The sequence below is a fragment of the Polyodon spathula genome, chromosome 17, assembly GCF_017654505.1.
Source record: "Polyodon spathula isolate WHYD16114869_AA chromosome 17, ASM1765450v1, whole genome shotgun sequence".
In the NCBI taxonomy this organism is placed as follows: domain Eukaryota; kingdom Metazoa; phylum Chordata; class Actinopteri; order Acipenseriformes; family Polyodontidae; genus Polyodon; species Polyodon spathula.
In genome coordinates this window covers 28,880,834-28,899,718 of record NC_054550.1, presented here as the reverse complement: position 1 = coordinate 28,899,718, position 18,885 = coordinate 28,880,834, and the positions used below count along the sequence as shown (strand labels likewise).

At 35.6% G+C, this 18,885-nt stretch overlaps 1 protein-coding gene across 1 annotated transcript in view; it reads right to left on the bottom strand.

Moving 5' to 3' along the window:
- The window catches only part of LOC121329728 (protein TALPID3-like), an 86,314-nt gene that overhangs the window by 37,584 nt on the left and 29,845 nt on the right, over positions 1-18,885 (bottom strand). The window contains exons 2-4 of the mRNA XM_041275442.1: positions 5,525-5,681; positions 3,266-3,307; positions 2,781-2,873 (exon numbers count right to left, since the gene is read on the bottom strand). Coding sequence (XP_041131376.1) covers positions 2,781-2,825 — 45 coding nt within the window. The 5' untranslated portion in view covers positions 2,826-2,873; positions 3,266-3,307; positions 5,525-5,681. The remainder of the gene's footprint in view (positions 1-2,780; positions 2,874-3,265; positions 3,308-5,524; positions 5,682-18,885) is intronic.

Genomic DNA, 18,885 nt, shown 5'->3' with positions numbered 1-18,885 from the left:
GAAGAAGCTAAGCATGGTAATTATATACTTAAATGAGAGGAAAGAACAAAAAAGCCTTAACACAACAAAGGGCCACATTTTATTCTCGTCAGTGCTTAAATGAAACACAAGCACTTTTACTCAATGTGGAAGCTCCCACTGAGTGCTCTAGTTTGGGTTACCTGGGGATTTACTTATCCTTGAGATAAACATCTAGGCAGAGATCTAGTTCACACCCACACACTAAGCAGTTTCATCTCCATCTGTTGTCTTTTTGACAATTCCCATCCCAGTTGCTATGACATTTCCCATCAGTTTAGGATACAGAAAGCCTGGGCTACAAGTCAAAGCAATGTCACTGTCAGGGTGTTATATATGTAGGTGGTTTTGTTAGGATTTCAATTATTAAAGTTATGAATGTTAAAGGCATTCATTTAAAATATATATCAAAAATATATTAATGTATACATTAGGACTATCTATCAATCTATCTATCATCACCATCATCATCATCATTAGTCTTTTTCAATCCAGTGTTGGATGAAGGCCTCTCCTAGATTCCTCCACAAAAGCCTGTCTGCTGCGTTTCTCGTCCATGTTGCTCCGGTGTGTTTCCTAATTTCATCTTGCCATCTTTCAGGCTTCGCTTCTGGAGCATTTCTATGTTGATTGTTGGATTTCGTTATCACGAGTTTCGTTCTCTCCAGTGCTGAGTTTAGGTATATTTTGCATCTTACGAGTCTGCGGTCACTTCCTGTGTTAAAATTGTTTAGTACTGAGACATCTTGTACGTTGTGTTTCTTGTTGGTGATTATCTAGTCAATTTCATTCTTCACTCCGTTGGGTCCTCTCTATGTCCATTTCCTGATGGGTTTCTTCTGATGAATAAGTTACTGTTCTCTGCAAATTCGACTAGTCTGTCACCAAATCCAAATTTGCCAACCACATTCTCGTCCTATTGCTGGGCTCCTATTTTGGCAGTGAAATAACTGATGACGAACTTATAGTGGCTCTTCCCATTTTTGTGTAGTTCTTGTACTTCATAAAAATCTTCGACTTCTTCATTCGAATAGCTTGTTGTTGGTACATATACTTGGATGACCTGAAGTTCATACTTCCCTGAAACTTTCACCATCAGTCTTGTGGACCTCTCTGACGCGCTGTCAACTCTACTACGTTATTCTTGATTCTCTTGTGAACAATGAATCCAGCACCTCCTGTTCGTCCATCTGTCGTGCCTTGGTAATAGAGGAGATGTCTAGTTTGATTCTGAAGTTCTTCTTCCAACTCCTGAAGTCCTGATTCACCTGAAAGTAATCTGCAGTTATATGTGGCCAGGCTCAGTGTCCTGTGGCAGCCAAACATTGTAACCCTGTGTTTCTTAGCACCCTCTGCCTTCACGTCTAACCAGCCACTGCCTTAGCTGGAGGCAATCCAGCCTACGGGGAATGAGGGCCACATTTTTGCCTGCGCTTTCATCATGGGAGGGTTGGCCATAACTCACCACGCTGACCAGGCGGGTTGGTGAGTGCCTCTTCCACTTTGGCCGAATATGTTACTCAAGCTTTCACAGCATGGTTGAAGACCCCACTGTATTTCATTTTCAGAGCACGTTGTCACCCTCCTGCCACTTTGAGGCACTGGAAGTTGGACTTACATATAATATGTTAAAGTTTTAGGAGGGATATATATGTATGTATATCATTCCTAAAACTTTAACATACAAGGCCCAGTGGGGTGTATCAACTGATCTAAATACCTCTGTCCATTAAAAATCACCAGAAAAAGATCCTCCCTGCTCCTTTCAATATTATTTATGACTTATAACAGAAATTCAAAATAATGAGGTTGGGAACAGTTTTCCAGTAAGAGCGGGTGTTTTCAAGCATGCCCGTTCTAGATGAGTGGTCCATTATCTGAACATCTTCTGGATACATTTTACAAAGTGAAATCACTGTAGGACTGTTCTACTGTGCAGCACTAAATTAAATGTTTTACAAAATGTAAGATTCAGCCGCTATGGGTTTGTTTAATGTACAGGCAACATACAGGCAACCATGTATCCGTCTATTCGACTTTGCTATTTTTAGATTGATTAAAATGGCTTGCTATTCAGCTCATTGGGTTTTGTCACATTTTTATTATAGTAATTTTATAATCTGTCTTGCAGCTGTGAGCCCTTGGATTGGTTGTCATTTTGCATGTTTATCTGTCACACAAAGTAAAATATGCAAACCGACAGCAGAAAAATCACACTGGGTAGGGTAAAATCCCCGTTAAGTCTGTCAAAATTCAAAAAATTCAAAATTAGATGATTCAAATGTTGTGTATTACCATGTTGTTCCAAAATGTGTAGATTTTGGCTATGCATAATAATGCCATTGATCCCACATTTTGAAATAAATCTAATCTAAATCAAAGCCATTCTAAATGGTCAGCAAAAATATTTAGTCAAGCAGATGCTTTATCTTTTTATTGGAACGCTTATCTTCACATGTCTGTCATGGTGTGTTTTTTTGTTTGATTTTTTTCAAACAAATTGTTAGTGTTAATGTTATTCTATATTGTTATTTTGGATCAAGTTGCACTTTACTCTTCAAAAATGTTTAGATTGAGGACCTTGTGTAATACACACACACATTTGACTTGTCTGGGGTATACCTCACACCTTGAACATTTAGTATGAATCTAGTTTCAGTGCAGGAGAAAATCACCAATAACTTGTCAGTGACAATCAACAGGTATCGAAGACTGGAGAGAAAAGCCAAGATAAGCAGGCGCTGGTTGCCATGGAAACTCACCAGAGGCTGCTGAAGAGGCGTTGGATCGATAGCTTTGTGGCTCATGTTCTGCCTCGCCTACACACTACGATCCATTGTAAATGTGTCATGAAGCTGGAGCAGCAAGTTATAAAAAAGATCAGTCAATACATCATTAATTTAGTTTATTGTTGGTGTGCTGATAAATTAGTCTTCAGCAAATCATAAAATTAACCCCAATAGCTGGTTCAAGCTACACATCAGCAAGCCTCCTCGCTGTTTCTGAGAATGGCTTTACAATACTTTATAATTACTGAAAAGCTTCTGTATTTACAGTACATAGTATTGTGTATTAGATGTAGGTTTTACAATGGCAAATTAATTAGTATAGCAATGTAATCAGAAAGCAATATACTACAGGACCACTCTCTGTAGCACGCAGGCTAGAAGCAGGCTGCATAATTTCAATATTTATGAATCGTAAATTACAATAAATCTTTAAAGAAAAAAATAATTAAAAGACCAACCTTGGAGTGATGTTGCACACTTGGTTTCCATTGCTGTCCTTCCTAAATAAAACACAAAACAATTTAACCTTGTGATCCACCAATCTTTCAAAAGGCGGTTGACTGAACACTGTTCGTTTTTTTTTCATGTTATTCCAAGTTAGTCATTATATCTATATCTAGTCCTGGCCAGACATAACAATGCATTGGTTTACTCTGTACACACCACAAAGGCAGGATTGATATGAAATATTACAAAAACATATTAGAACATAATGCAGTGGTATCATAGAAGGTCCCTTTGTGTATTTTATTTAGGAAGAGCTCATTCTAGAATTTCCAGATTTCAATATTAATACAGTTACTATTATTACCTTATTAAATGTTAAGAAAATGTGTGAGGTCTACTTCTATGAAATATCCATTAATGACTATTAATTAGATTACAAAAACTAAATTATTGTACAAGTAAACATTATCACTATAGCTGATTCTATTTCAAAAAGACCCATTTTGGGTTTTATCAATTTCAAACACAGAAGCTGTATGCTGACCTACATTTCACTGTAATGTGTGTGTTCTTTACTAAAGAACAAGAGAGAGAGAGAGAGATAAGAACAGACAAAACAACAGTGTCTTACAATGGCCATCATTGTCAGTGTGAGGCAGGGTAAGCTGAGTTCTGCAGCACCCACAATATATACAGATCGAAACAGTAACTATGTAAATCTCTGCATTAACAATGGTATTGCTAATGTGTCATTTTGTCGTTTTTTTTTTTTTTTATTATTATTATTATTCCAGAATGATGGAATTTTAAGTACTGTGGTAATTCCGTGCCAAGAAAATAAATGTATCTTTCTGATTTAAATAGATGGAAATAGGATGGGACGCAGTGAAGAGAAGCCCGCTTCCTAATCTATTCATAAAAAAAAAAAAAAGGAAATCTTCTGCTTCTTCATTGAAATGCAGCCCACCGCTCTCATTAAGGTTATGGTGCTATTCGATTTCTTTTTCTTCTACTTGAGCACTGATGCTGACACTGGCCAGAAAAAAATGTGTTTCTGCAGTATGTAATTTACATTTTACTGGAGAGATCTAATTTCCAACTCAGTCCCAATCAAGCCAACATCTTTCATGCAAGTTACAATAATTAAAGCAGACAATGACAAAATCAGGCAGATAATAGCAAAGCGACTACACCCACACACAGTACAGCAGAATAACAATTCTGTATAGTACTGTGTGTATGGTAGTATATGTACATACAAGTATTTTGTGTAGCACAAACAATGCATTTGATTTAAGAATTCAACATTTTATTTTATTTCACCTCGATATTTTTTGCAAGTTAAAGGAGATGCTTTCCTCATTAGCCCTACGGGTTTCCAGTGACTTTCCATTTTATGATTTGCCAATGAACTTGCACTTTGAGTTCATCTGTGTTTTATTTATTCATTTCTATTAAAAATAAATCTTCACCCTGGACTATAATGTCTGTGTAGAACTGGCTGCTGACTTTAAACGCCCTGGGGATTTGATGTGGGGGTTGCTTGGCTTCCATTTTCTCCTCTTCCAGTAGATAATCACACTCCTAATTAATTGTAACCCTTTGTATGTGATATTGCAGGTTTATAACTAGTAGGGTAAAGTTATTGTATCTGCAAAACAGTAGAATGCATCTCTTAGAACGAACAAAGCGACCGAGTAAAATGGTCTTAATAGAGATCTTAAGACTGTTGAAAGGGGACTGACAGATTGTGGTCTGCATAGGCAGCTGATCACAAGGAGGGTGTTTTCTGAATTAATGGACGCATTTACCAGCTGCCTAGTAGCTTCACCTGCTACAAACTTCAATTGCTGTGAATTTCAAATCAACCGCTGCTGTACATGGGATTTGTTCCCAGCTGTTCTACATTTAAAAAAATCCTCAACTGAGGCTAGTGAATTTGTGAAGGGACTTGTTACAGTTTGTATATACAATTTACTGTCAACATGGCTTGCCCATAAACAAACTGTGAATCAATGTGAGTGAGCATAACATTAAACACTTTTTCATATTGTTCTGACATTCACTTTCAGGTGCCAAGTGGGTGATTTAATAAAACTAAAAAAAACAACACCACCCACACACACACACACACACACACACACACACACACACACACCCCCTGAACCTTCATGACTCACAATGGCCATGAGACATGAAAACATATTTAAACTATTTGGTTTGCACTGCATATGCCTAAGGGGAGGGTGGGCGTGCTTTTCTCTTTTCACCTGCAACAGGCCTTGCATCTCGTTCTTCAGTCTGCCAAGGTTGTGAAGCACATCAGTGGCTTTCTGTACAGCTGTGCTGGCAGCTACCTTGGCCCGGCCAGAACCCCTAGAGGGGGGTTCAAAAGCTGGAAAGGATTCAGTCAGCAGGCTGCCAGAGCTGGAAGAGAAAAACAAACGACATTCACCATCTAAAAGATGACAGCACCTGCATACTGATGCTGCTTTGCAGTCCCTCTTTCATCACAGCACTCCATTCTCAATTTAAAAGGTTCTTTGTCCACCTTGTCCTACCGCATAACTAGGTTCAGATGTCATCTTCATTGAATAAACACAAGGTGAATTGGAAGTCATACTTTTTATACTGAAATACTGGTATAATTTTCTGTTGGAAGACCTAGCTTTTATTGTAGATATTTTAACATTTTTCTATTGTAAGTCACACTACCATACAGCAACTTTTAATGTTAAAAACGGATGAATCACAACCACACTGCACAGTAATTTATGATCAGGTATTATACAGCACATTTTTTATACAAAGTCTCTAATTGATCCTTGTTGATCAAGATTTAGGAAGGTGCAGCACCAGCGACACACACAGCACCTTTTTTTTTTTTTTTAACCATAATCAGTTTCAATTTCAATTTTATTACAAATCTAAAATGTTTGTTTGCTACTCTGAGAGCAAAGCCATACCCCGTGATTTAATTTAACTCAGCCCTCTTGCATGAATTGAACCAGGTCTTAGAGCTAGTGTCCTGCTAGGACAATTCTGCTGGATCTGCTATGCTCCACTGTACAAAGCACACCACAAACACAGCAGCCAGCTTCTCCTTTGTTGTTGCTGTAAGCATGTCTCATTTTGTTACAGGATGCATGAAGACTTAGAAGATGTGGACCCTATTGCAATCTGTTTATAACTGCAAAAGTGACTTGGCCTAGAGCAGTTTTTTTTATTATTATTAATTATCAGAGATTAAAAAGTAGCATCAGTAAATGCTACCACTAAATTAGGAAAATTACTGTTCCGCATCCCAGAAAACAAGTCGTGATCTGACTAGATGTTCACTCGCAAGTTATGTGGAAAGGAGACGACTGCAAAAGATTGCACCATCGGGAATGGTTAAATCAAAACACAAACAAACCCAAAAACTGCAAGTAAATAAATGTGATAATTTGAGGTAAGCAAATTATTAATATACTGTGTTTTAACTCTGTATTAAAGTATATTACAGGGCCTTGCTACAAACAGACATGGAATGCATTTTTGAAACCTCAAAGTACTGCACTTAACTAGATCATGCAATTTAAAGCGATTGTAGCAGAGGCTGTCTAGAAAGTTGATACAATGTTTATTGTAAACTCTAATCCAAGTTATTGCAGCTTTTTCCTAACAAACTGTTGTGAGTCACCTGCTAATTCAATTTTAGATCTCTGCTTAGGTATGGCAATTAATATTGAGTGCAGGCACATATTGAAAACGGCCTGTCTGAGGGGCAGTTAAGATGAAGATTAATTGCTTGTGCACAAATTGAAGCCTAATTCGACTTACTGTAACACAAAAACAATAAACAATGTTTTATACGGAAAATGTTTATGACAATGTTTTCACATGTCTTCGATTATGCCTTAGCTAATAATATGCTGCTGCCATTAATTCAAGCAATGGTTCTTAAAAAAAAATCTATAACAGTATAGCATCTTCTTTATATGGAACATGTCGTTTCAAAAGACTGACAGACACAATGTGATCCTACATTACAGATGACTGAGTTGATGTACAAGAAGAAATCACTCTTTACAATCAGTGAGCCAGCAGCAATTCATTCCTACGCTTTCTCAGCTTAAAAGTATCAACTCTGAAGAAGCAAATCCACTAGGGGAACGGATTTAAATTTAAAAATAAAACTTGCCGTGAAAAACTTTCAAGGTGAAATTCAAAATGCCTTTTTACAACGTATTGGATTTGGATTTACTATATATCAATACCATGAATACCGTATCAGTTATTAATAAAAAAAAAAAGAGCAGAGAACAGGTACACACTTTTTAATCTGGTGAAAATGTATTTCATTAATTTATATGCCCTTCAAATATACTTATAAATACATGGCTGAATAAACCAGTAGTTTGACACCATTCTCAAGAACAGAAGTTATGGTTACATTTGAATAAAAAAACAATTCTGTATTGAGGCATGGAAGTGATGGCCTATATGCCAGAATATAAGGCACTAACAGGTAATAGAATCAACCAAAGGCTAATATTCCGATATTCTGTTTTTCCATCATGTGTCTGTGTGGAAAAAATGCACTGAATAAGAAGCCACTTAAAGGTTGCTCTAAGGTGAAAGATCTTTATGGGTTACATTAAACATTATTTTGCTTGTATAAGTCATTTTCTTTCTGTTTTAAGAAAGGTAAAAGAGATATTTCCTGGGTAAGTATGTACTTTTAGATTTAAGGATAATATAGCCTATGCAACATCTGTTCCCATTTAATTTTGTGTTACTGCCTGCATCTTAGGAATGCAAAAAAAATTATAATAATCTTGACATCTGAAAAAAAGTTTAACACTGCTTCTGTCAGTGTGCCCTCACACAGGGGGATGAAAAGATGACCTGGATATTTCACACAGAGTCGTGACCAGAATGCAAAGGTCATGCTTCAAAAGCACAATTAATCCTCCAGTGCTGTACTGAAATCGAGCCACAACAGACGAAGTCTGGCAAGCATGCCAATCACCTCTGCAGCAGCAGCAGCGCTGACTAGAATACCTTAAAATGTAAGAGTAACAAGTATTTAACCCATGAAGAACTAGTCTTCTGCTATTTTCATCGCAGGTCATCCCAAAGTTAATACGAAGAGCAAATATTTCATCAAGAGTTATGGTTAAGCAAGTAATGTAATGGAGTGTCATAAATCACTCGGACGTCAGAAACTGCCAGCAGCACAGAATCACAAATCACTGTCTAAGAGTTACCAGCCTTTTTAGACAACTTGAAAATATGCATAGCTTGTTTCATGTGCAAATACAAAAGAAAGCCGAAACCTTATAAAGCTTTAATATATATTTTTAGGGATCTTCATTATTTTATTAATACAGCCTACTTTCTTGTGTTTTAACATATGCTTTAAACTGTAAAATCAAAGAAGTGAAACAAAAACAAAGGACATTGCCATGCCAAAGTTGCAATCTAGTGTAACAATCATTCTTAATGAGAAACAAATGAAGCTTGACATGTCTCAGTGATTTTGCCCCACTAATTTACAAAGGTAATGTCACCGGAAGAAAACGAGTTGCAAATACAGTACAGAGCCCGCAGTGGCAAACAGTGTCACAGTATTCGTTTTTAAAAGGAGAATCTGAACTAGAGCAGACATTTTCTGGTCTTTTAAAATTAGCTTACAGCAACATGGTAGGCTATGCAAGTCACGTAAAAGCTTAATTCAAATTGCCTCATGACAAGGTAATCACTAAGATATAAGATATGTCTAATATTTACTACAAATATTTGTATAATTATGAAAGTATCTAGGGACATCACACAGCAATTAGAAATCCAGGTTCATTCATCTCTTCCAGTGTTTTATGAAATGCTTTTAAACTATTACTAAAATAATTACCTAAAACACTTACATTAAACATGCTACAGACATACAAAACCTAGATACTTTTAAAAATACGATCATGCTTTCTAAATGTTCAAAATGTTATAAACGAATTATTGGCTGTACAGCTTTAGCTACTCAGCTGACAAGAACAGCATGGCTTTATGCATATTTAATCCTCTTCAGTAGCAAAAACAGAATACCAATTGACTGTGTTCATGACAAATAGTGCGTCTTACAGAATCAATATTGTCAACACCTGTAACCTAGTTTTTAAGACAGATGACTGTCAAAGGCTTCTTTCCAAAAAGCATGTTTGCCTCTTAATAATAAAAGGATAAAGTGGGTTTCAAGTCTGTCATAATAATATGAATTATTACAAATGTACTGTATTTTGGCTAAGTAACCATTAGCACATGAGCAAATTCAGTGACCCAGTCAAAATGCCACTGTTTAAAACTATTTAGAATGAACACTCAATAACTTACAAAAGCAATGTTCTTGGATCATGCAAGAATTTGCATGAATGCAGAATATGCTCCTCCAGAAGATGTTTAAAGACATTGAGGATAATGTTAAAAGGAACAGTGGGCCCTAATCACATAACAAAATTATATAAATCTAAGTCTATTTTATCAATAAAGCTTGATATTCATTAAACTGTTCTAGACTTTTGTAAAGAAGCCAATAGCAGTCCAATAACAGTTTGAATTTGGGCTGGGAGGAAATTACAGGATAACATGGCATTTTAGCTATCTTGGGGGATTTTAACGGTTTTTGAATTGCCGTTTTTCACTTAGCACGGTCACAAAGAAAAATGCAATGCAACCTTGCATTTATACTTTTCATTCCAAAAAAAGATTCAAATAAATGTTTACTTAATGAAATGTCTGCTAAAACAGTATCTAATTTATAGTAAATCGTTATGCAGAACTAATTTATTTTAACGTTTTTGTTTTGTTTATGGACTTTGAGATGTCTGGAAGGTGGGTGTCTTTAGTAATATCAACAATAACAATCAACCATTTTGTTATAGACTTTCTATTAAATCAGGTATAAACAATATTTGGCTGTTAATTAAACCCTTGTTTAAAAAAGAAAAAAAATGTTTTCAGCAAAATTGGTTTAATCACAGCCATTCTCATATTCACTTTGACATCTGGCACATCATTTCCCTTGTCTAGCACTTTTTCCCTGTTCTACATACCAGTCTGCCAGAGGTACATGTACTGCAAGAAATAAATGTGAAAGAATATCTAGACGGATTTATCTTTTAAAGCATTGACAATTTGACTGCAATACCGTCTGCAGTGAATGCACGCCTTGACCTTTTAACTCACAAGTATTATCTGCCCAACTCACGTGATAACTCGGGTAACTTGGAAAACCATGGAAACACCTCCTTTTTTACCACCTTGAGCTGTCCGTCAAATCGAGTTCTGGGAGAATTCAGACCAATTCGAGCTCACTCATTTATGAATGCATTGCGCAAAAAAATAAACAAACACCGGATAAATATTTTTTTTTGTCAAATGACCAAATCATGCACAGCTTGGAATGCTGCAGTATTCATTTGCTATTGGCTGGGCCTCATGGAAACCATGGAAACAATTTTTCAGGGTTTGTGGGGATCATCATGTTTGCATAGCAAAGCATGCTTTAAAAAAGAAAACAAAAAAAAACACTTTTCTAGAAACCAATGAATATTGTATATGAAATGATATGAAAGCAGGTTTATATAATATAATATAATATAATATAATATAAATACTTAAAATAATGGATATCATGGGTTTTTTTTTTCATATAGTGTCAAAAGTATATTGGAAATGTAATCGAATACTATCTTAATCTGTCATATGGTTAATAGGATTGTTAACCTCAATTATGTCATGTTTACCCTGGATATTTATGAACCTTTATACCTTTATAAAAAGCTTTTCTAACAGGATTAGCATGTTTTCTGCAAATATATTAAATAGGACATGAACCCAACCATTCAATTCAATAAAAAATACAAATACAAATAAATATTGTTTATTAAAATGAAAGGCTTGCTGTGTTTCTTGGTTATGTAGCTGTCAAGTCAATTAATTAGAAATGAACAGTACGTCTCTGTGCTGCTATTGTAATTTTTCCTTTATTTGTCAAACAGAATTTCTTAACTCAAGCAGTGGATTCTGAGAAACACTGCGCTCCATATCATCAGACTATAAATGCCACCATCAACACGGATTATTTTGAAAAATGTGCTTTTCCTCTGTTGAGTATCCAAAATACAAACATAAAATAAAATGTCTTGCAGTGGCTCCTGCTATTATGATGCGCTCGGCACAGTAAGGAAACTTCAGTGAATTCTTTAGGCCACTACACATCTCAAAGAGGCAATTCACTTTGAGCGCTACCATGAAGTTCTTTATATGCTATATGCCTCGACTGATTTATTTTAGTTTGATGTAGATACAGAATGCATTTTAGAAATAGGGGTTTCTCTATTCAAATATCCGTTTGATGTTTAGTGACTTTCTGATGGAGTCTTTCAAGGCTTTACCAATGTTTCATGTTTAGTGTCCTTATAGATTTAAAAACACAGGGTCCCATTTAGGTTTAAAAAAAAATGAGCAACAACCTTGAATAAACACCAACTGTAAGACATAGAAAGATCAGCTTTAACAGAGTATCAAACACAGGAATAAATATATTATTATATTACTGTTTATTTACACTTAAAAAAAAAACATGACAGATACAAGTGTTATTTCTTTCATTTACACAAGTTAATCTAATTAAGCTTCCTTTCAAGGTAAAGTATTGTTTTTAACATCCCAGCAGCAAGCTAACCTATTCTCAAACTCTTGGGAACAAAATGCTAAAATGGCAAACCATTTTGGAGCATATAAAATGTGTGCTTGATTATACATCAGTATCAATGTGCTGCTTATAATCACAGCCCTAAATAATGGCACCAGTGAGGGTTGGAGCTAACCTGTTTTCACTTACCGGTGGCTGAAAGGCTAAGTGGATTGGGTGACAGCAGGATAAATAATGGTACTTAGTTCACAGGTTTAGACTACTTTGGATTTGTAATCAGCCGAATGGATTCAAATTAACTGAGGCGTATCATTTAAATGAACTAAACATGAAACTACATGGAAGACACATGTAACAGAAGACACACACTGGACAGAAATATGTCACTTTATGAAAATCACTGAATGCAATGTAAAATGTTTTAGCCAGAGGTCTGGTAAATGACTATATTAATTTACCTAAAATATAATTGTTTATTTAAATTACATACATATTCTGCTTGGCTTACATGAAAAACGTATTTTGCCATACTGCCTACTGAAAGCATTCCCGCCCAAAACCATAGGCTAGCTCAATTCTCGACACAAAAGATTCCCAGACCCCTCTGCAGTGTGAGGTTTTCACATTGTCTTTCCACTGACAGAAAAATCCACATATACAATTGGTTTTAGATACTCTGACCTTTCAAGCCACGCAAATACCATGACCTGTCTCCTTTCTAAAATATCAAAGGAGAATTTAGACTCCAACACCACCACCCCCTTTCAACCAAACTCTTGATGATGTATGCCGTTCATAAAGCAGTAAAAGCTTGAGTGATCAAAATGAAAATGTGCTGCAGCTTCCTTCTTAAGCCTTCAGCTCGGTGGTGACCTCAACAGCCCCTTCCCCCATCCATCATATTGATGTAAAAAGGTTGTTTACATCAGAGGAATCTCTGACAGGGTATCCAGTTACATTTCATGTAACAAAAAAAAAAAAAAATACAACATGTACTTGGGTTAGTGTTGACCTTTGAACCACACTATTTCAAGCAGCTGCCTTAAAAACTTTCAAACTACCACATAATTACTGCAGTGTGCTCTGTGACCAGGGAAGTGGAGTACGTGAAGGGAAAAGATGTGGAAGCCATGTTTAGGAAATATATTTTAAAGTCTGTTGGATTCAACACACAAGTTTTGCATGCAATAAATATTCTGTAAAGGTTGTTAAAGTTTAATGAATCTCACACTTCATTAACTATCCGTATTGATAATATACAGGAACAATACAGGACAATCATTTCAGAAACACCAACACTTCCTCTTATTCTGTGTAAAATAAATCAAGATCTCTGCACTTCATCAGATCCATGAGGATCAACATTCATTGCAAGATTGGCCAAGATAATTTGTAGAGGCGTGTTGGATATGATGATGGTCCACATTTTAATGTAGAATAGTCATTTTTAAAAGGCATGCCAATCTGATAGGCTTACTGAGCAATTTCCAAAACACATGTGTAAACATTTAAATACAACTGCTACTACCATATGAATGGACTTGCTGAAATGTTTTTCTATAAGAGTTACTACAGAAAACATGGTCTTCTGGATTTCTCATAAAATCATCTTCTGCTAACAGACTTATACCCAAGTCGGTGTTCTCTCAGTCAGTGAAACAGAGAATATAATAATTCCCAAAATAGGTTTTGAAGGTAACCTTATTACCTGAATAAGCTTTCATTACAATTGAACAGAATGTTATGCTGAATTATTACACTATTAATATTGAATATAGGCTAGATCAAGTTAACCAAGATGGACTTTATATTATGCTGTATGCAATTCCAGGCTAATTTTAATATTATGCACATGTCGCACGTTGTCACAGCGATACAGAAGGCTTAGAAATAAAAATTTTAAAAAATATTTATTTTAAAACTTGTTATTGGTTAGATTTGGATAGAAAGTTAAAATCCTATCCAGATTCCTCCACAGTTTCCTAGTTAACAGAGGCCAAATAAACACATTCCTGTAAAGACCCATGTCAGTTCCGCATGTCTCAATGCAAAACAGCAACAGCTGTCGCCTTTTAGGATCCAAGTCAGTTGTCCAAAGTTGGAGTTCAGTTTTTGTGTGTATATATATATATATATATATATATATATATATATATATATATATATATATATATATATATATATACACACACACACACACACACACACACACACACACACACACACACACACACATATATATATATATATATATATATATATATATATATATTTGGAAACTAGACCCTTTAGGACCATCTATTCAAGCCTGTGTTTACTAGTTTTAAAATGTAACAGATTCATGAGACCTTTTTAAAAGATCTACAAGGTTTTTATTTTCAATGGCTATTTTGAACATGTCAATGTACTGTACAGCCATATAAAGGTTGGCATGGAGATGAGAAAGTACTTGCATAAAAAAGCATCCTGAAAAACAGCTCCCTTCAATGCACGGTCAATGCTGGCGACATCTGTACAAACAAATGGGAACGATCTATTTCCCTAGCGATCATCTAAATGAAAATGAGCACTCAGCTGAAAGGGCTCTAGATAGACAGGAACACATTCATTAAGACATATACTGGCCTAACACAGGACATCTTTTTTTTTTTTTTAAACCAATAGCTATCCTCACTTTCCCCATAGAGATGCAGGAAAAACTATATTGGATAACATATTGCCCGACTGAGAACCCCCCCTCCCCCCTCATCCCTCCTCCCTCCATTCATGTACTTCCCTACACAGATAAAGGGGGGTATCTGGAAGCCTCCATTCAAATCTGATTGAAAGCATCTCTGTTCATTTTTGCAGCAAATGCCAAACAGTGTTAGCCCCAGGGGGAGTTTCCATGTGCAGGCTGTAACTGCTTCCAATAACAATCCTCAGCAGCCCTTGCCAGTATGCAATTTATTCCTAGTGTGTTAAATGCCTCATTGCTCATAAGGCAAGCTAGGAGTTTTTAGGGCTGTGTGGATCATATTACACTACTAAAACATTTGTTTATACATATTGAAGAGAGCTGAAAGAAACTTTGAATACCAAACCCACATTTATCATTTTGGTAAAAATGAATCTCAACAGCTGGTTTTGATCAATGCAAGTACTGATTGTGTTACTCAAACTGAAATACAAACAGACCTGTAACTTGAAGGATGACGCACTCTGCAAAAAATTGCGTTAAAATCTCTTAATGCAGATTAGACAGCCCAACCTGACTGATCGTCCCTTTCACTCAAACGGAAATCATTATTTATTCAAAAGATTTGGTTAGAAAAATAACCTATGGTAGATCAAACTGTGACATGTAAGTACTTTGGGCAGTGGGCAATGGCTTTTGTTTGGAATTTGTATATTTAACTAGGATGCATATATATTAGCAGTACTATCTGTTAATCTGTATTATTATAACTTTAAACGATATTCATTCATGCTTTCAAATGTTTTTAGAAAAACTAAATATTTGTAGTAGCTAAAACCCACACATTGTGTCAATTGATAGAAAAAGCTTTTATGTACTGTATCTATTTTGCTTAAATAATAAAATAAACAATATACTGTTACCAAATAACGCAAGCTGCAATTCCATTTCAATAATAATAATACAGTACTCCCCCTTTATAAGGTGGCCCTTTATACTGCTAACAGGTTAGTACTGTCATAGCTCCCATTTGCCCCATAATGCCACTAGTATTCTTGTTATAAGGCAGAACACAAATAGTACAGTCTCTTAACTATAGCTCCCAACTACAGCGTTATAAAGGGGGAGGCACTGTAATAATAACAACAACGACAATAAAATAGAGATATGATTCTCCTCTTTGTCCCTGACACTTTCTGCTGCTCCTGTTCAAAATCCTGCCACGATTGCATGTGTCAATTATTAAAATGTACCTGTACTGCTAGGAGGAAAACAGTCATATACAACTGGTTATTAATATTTATTAGCATTAATACAAAGCTCATACATTTTAGATTCATCTTAAGGCATGCATTTTAAAAGTTCGGATGCCTAGATGGTTATAAATATGTATGTTTACTTTTACTCAGAAGTGAGTTTAGAGTCTTATCCCAGTATCATTTCAACTCCTTCACTGGAGTAAAGAGATTCTGGAGATGTTTCTTCTGTTGGCTAAAGCTATTCTAAACCAATCAGCATCCAAAATATTGAAGAACGACTTCATTTAAAATAGTAAAGCAATGAAATGCTGCACAGCGCTCCCCAAAGGGACTAATCAGCCACAAGCAAGATTGCCATGATCCCGCAAAAAAAGGTTTAAAATATGACCTCTGCCAGCCTGCATCCAACAAAATATGAATTGGTATTTTAACATCACTATAAAAAGAGAAAGATTATGCTTAAGTGATTGTTGTTCTGTTTTTGTTATTTTGTGGCATTAACATTAAGCATGACACTTAGAAGAGACTAAAAGAGAGAAATACAGCAGTAGAGTATTACAATGAGCATGTACAATCACTGCTACTTCATAGTGGTTCCAGATTCAAAGCAATGCACCACTCAGACCCTGCGTCAAAGCAAATACTGCAGCATAAAACCCATTGTGCACTATGTCTTTCATGTGCAGCTATTGGATCCTGAAAATAACATTAAAGTAAGATTCCACTATATGGGAAACATAATTGCATTACTGATTTTCATAGCTTGTTAGAATTTAATCAATGTATTCTAAAATGAACAGAAGCCCACTTAGCATATTTCCAATGCAAGTACGCTTCTTTATTAAGATTTTATTCTTTCAAACGGTGCTGAATAATGAACGGTTGTTACTGATAGTGTGACACAACCATCAGGAATGTCATGGTACTGGTTGTTGTGAACCACATAGAAATTCCTTCATTCTGATTGCCAAAGTTGAACCTTTATATATACAGTACAAAAGGCTAAATACAATCTGATAAAGAGAAAGAAAGCCCACTCCTGGTGTTATCCCAGCTTGCACAACAGCACGTATAATACTCTATATAACACATTTCCAACAGTAGAATGTCTGAATAGGAGTCTATAGAAGTCAATTTTAACAACTGATTAACAAACACAGCGAGAAGTGTGAGCAATTCTTTGGATAGTTTTGTAATGATGATAAATCACATGCAATAGTTAATTTTTTTCTTGCTGGTTAAAGAATTATTTTCCATTTGAAAGACAAAATATCTGTCTGCAGCATTCACCTTATCCAAATGTCATCAGCTCAGCAAAATGGGTTGCAATCTGCATATCAAAAGCATGCATCAAAGGGCTTCCTTTTGTACAGGTATTGTTTTATTCAATTTCAGCAATTCAAAGCACTGCAAAGGCATAACTGAAGCAATACGGAGTCTTAAAAGAGGTTTGCAAAAACTTTAAAATGTGGTTTTCAAGTGTAATACATTTGCTTGAAGCCAGTTCCTGCTGTGTTTGGTATACGACTTAACAAATGGAAATACCGTAAAGTCCATGGCTACGTCCACACTCCACTGCAATAAAAATCAATCCTGAGGACTCATTTAGTCCTCCCACATCTGGATCAGGTTCCCCCAAAGTCTGAAAGTAATTTAGATTCTCCTGAATTTCCACAACATCCAGGGCAATCTTAATGGCTGCTTATGTGATTTCTGCTCACAACTTTGATTAATGGAAGCACTTGCATGCATCCCTCATGTGCTGCTAACATGGAGTCAAAGTTGGAGCATGAAAGGACAAGAAACTGTTCCAGCCTAACCCACAATACAGTTAAAATCTGCCTTTTGTAATTCTGCCTTTTTTTTTTTTTTTTTTTTTTTTTTACATAAAGTCAACATATTTTCAGCAGTCATGTTTGAGTTAGGAGTGCTGCAGATCAAAGTCTGTGTGTTGGAATTATAAATCCACATAATTGATGGCTGGCCTCATTAATGCAAACTAGCTTTTGCCTCATTTTGTTGCAGTGCATCAATAAAAAGGCAAGGCTCAGAATGAATTAAGAGACAGCTTCGCAAACAGGTAATGCCTGTCTGCATTTTTCTGCAATATCTGCACAGCATTCAGCAAATTAATTTACTGGGATTCAGGTAAATGCTTCTACCTATTAATTTTTTATCTATATAAGATTATATTTCACCATGCGAATGCCTTTGGTAGCCTGATAGATTGTTGCAACTCATGGGGTTTATTCAATATTGCAGCCATTTGAATAATTAAAATGGGTCTCTCTTTGGCTTTCCATTCACAATACGGAGAAATTATATATATATTATCTGACACAGTTAGATCAATTTACTAGAGCCCCTTCTATTTGAATTTATATTTAGAGTAAGTAGTGTCAAATGTAATTCAATGGCTTAGCATTCTATCTGCAATAATTATGTGTTTCTGGGTTCTGTTGCTCCAATATTAAGTAAATCTGCAAAAAATGTACCACAGCGACAAATGAGCATAGACAAACAATGATGGTTGAGAATTCTGGAATATACAAATTCGGTAACCTATATATAATCTAGCCAAATGTAATCCGACATATGAGAAAACTGTGGTTCCTCGCATGGCAAATCCCATTGCATGTGTGAGGATACTTGCACATTTTTTTGGCACACTGTATTATCATTTCACTAAAATGAGTTGCTTATGCTCAACTTAAACGCGTAATGTTTTTTTATTACGACATTCCTAATTAGTTTCTAAGCCAAGATCAAAATGGAGTGCTGTGAAATATATTAACCCAAACATACCTTTAAAACAAGACATTTAGCTATTCGCTTCATTTATAGTTATTGCTATATCGAGATTAAAATGCTAAACATTTCTTTATATATCCAATATATGTAAGAGTTAAAATCATCAAAAGCTGTCACATGTCCAGAGTTGATCCCAGTAATGACCCAGGAATGTTAAAGATAACCTAATTAAAAGCTGAAAAATGTTGAATT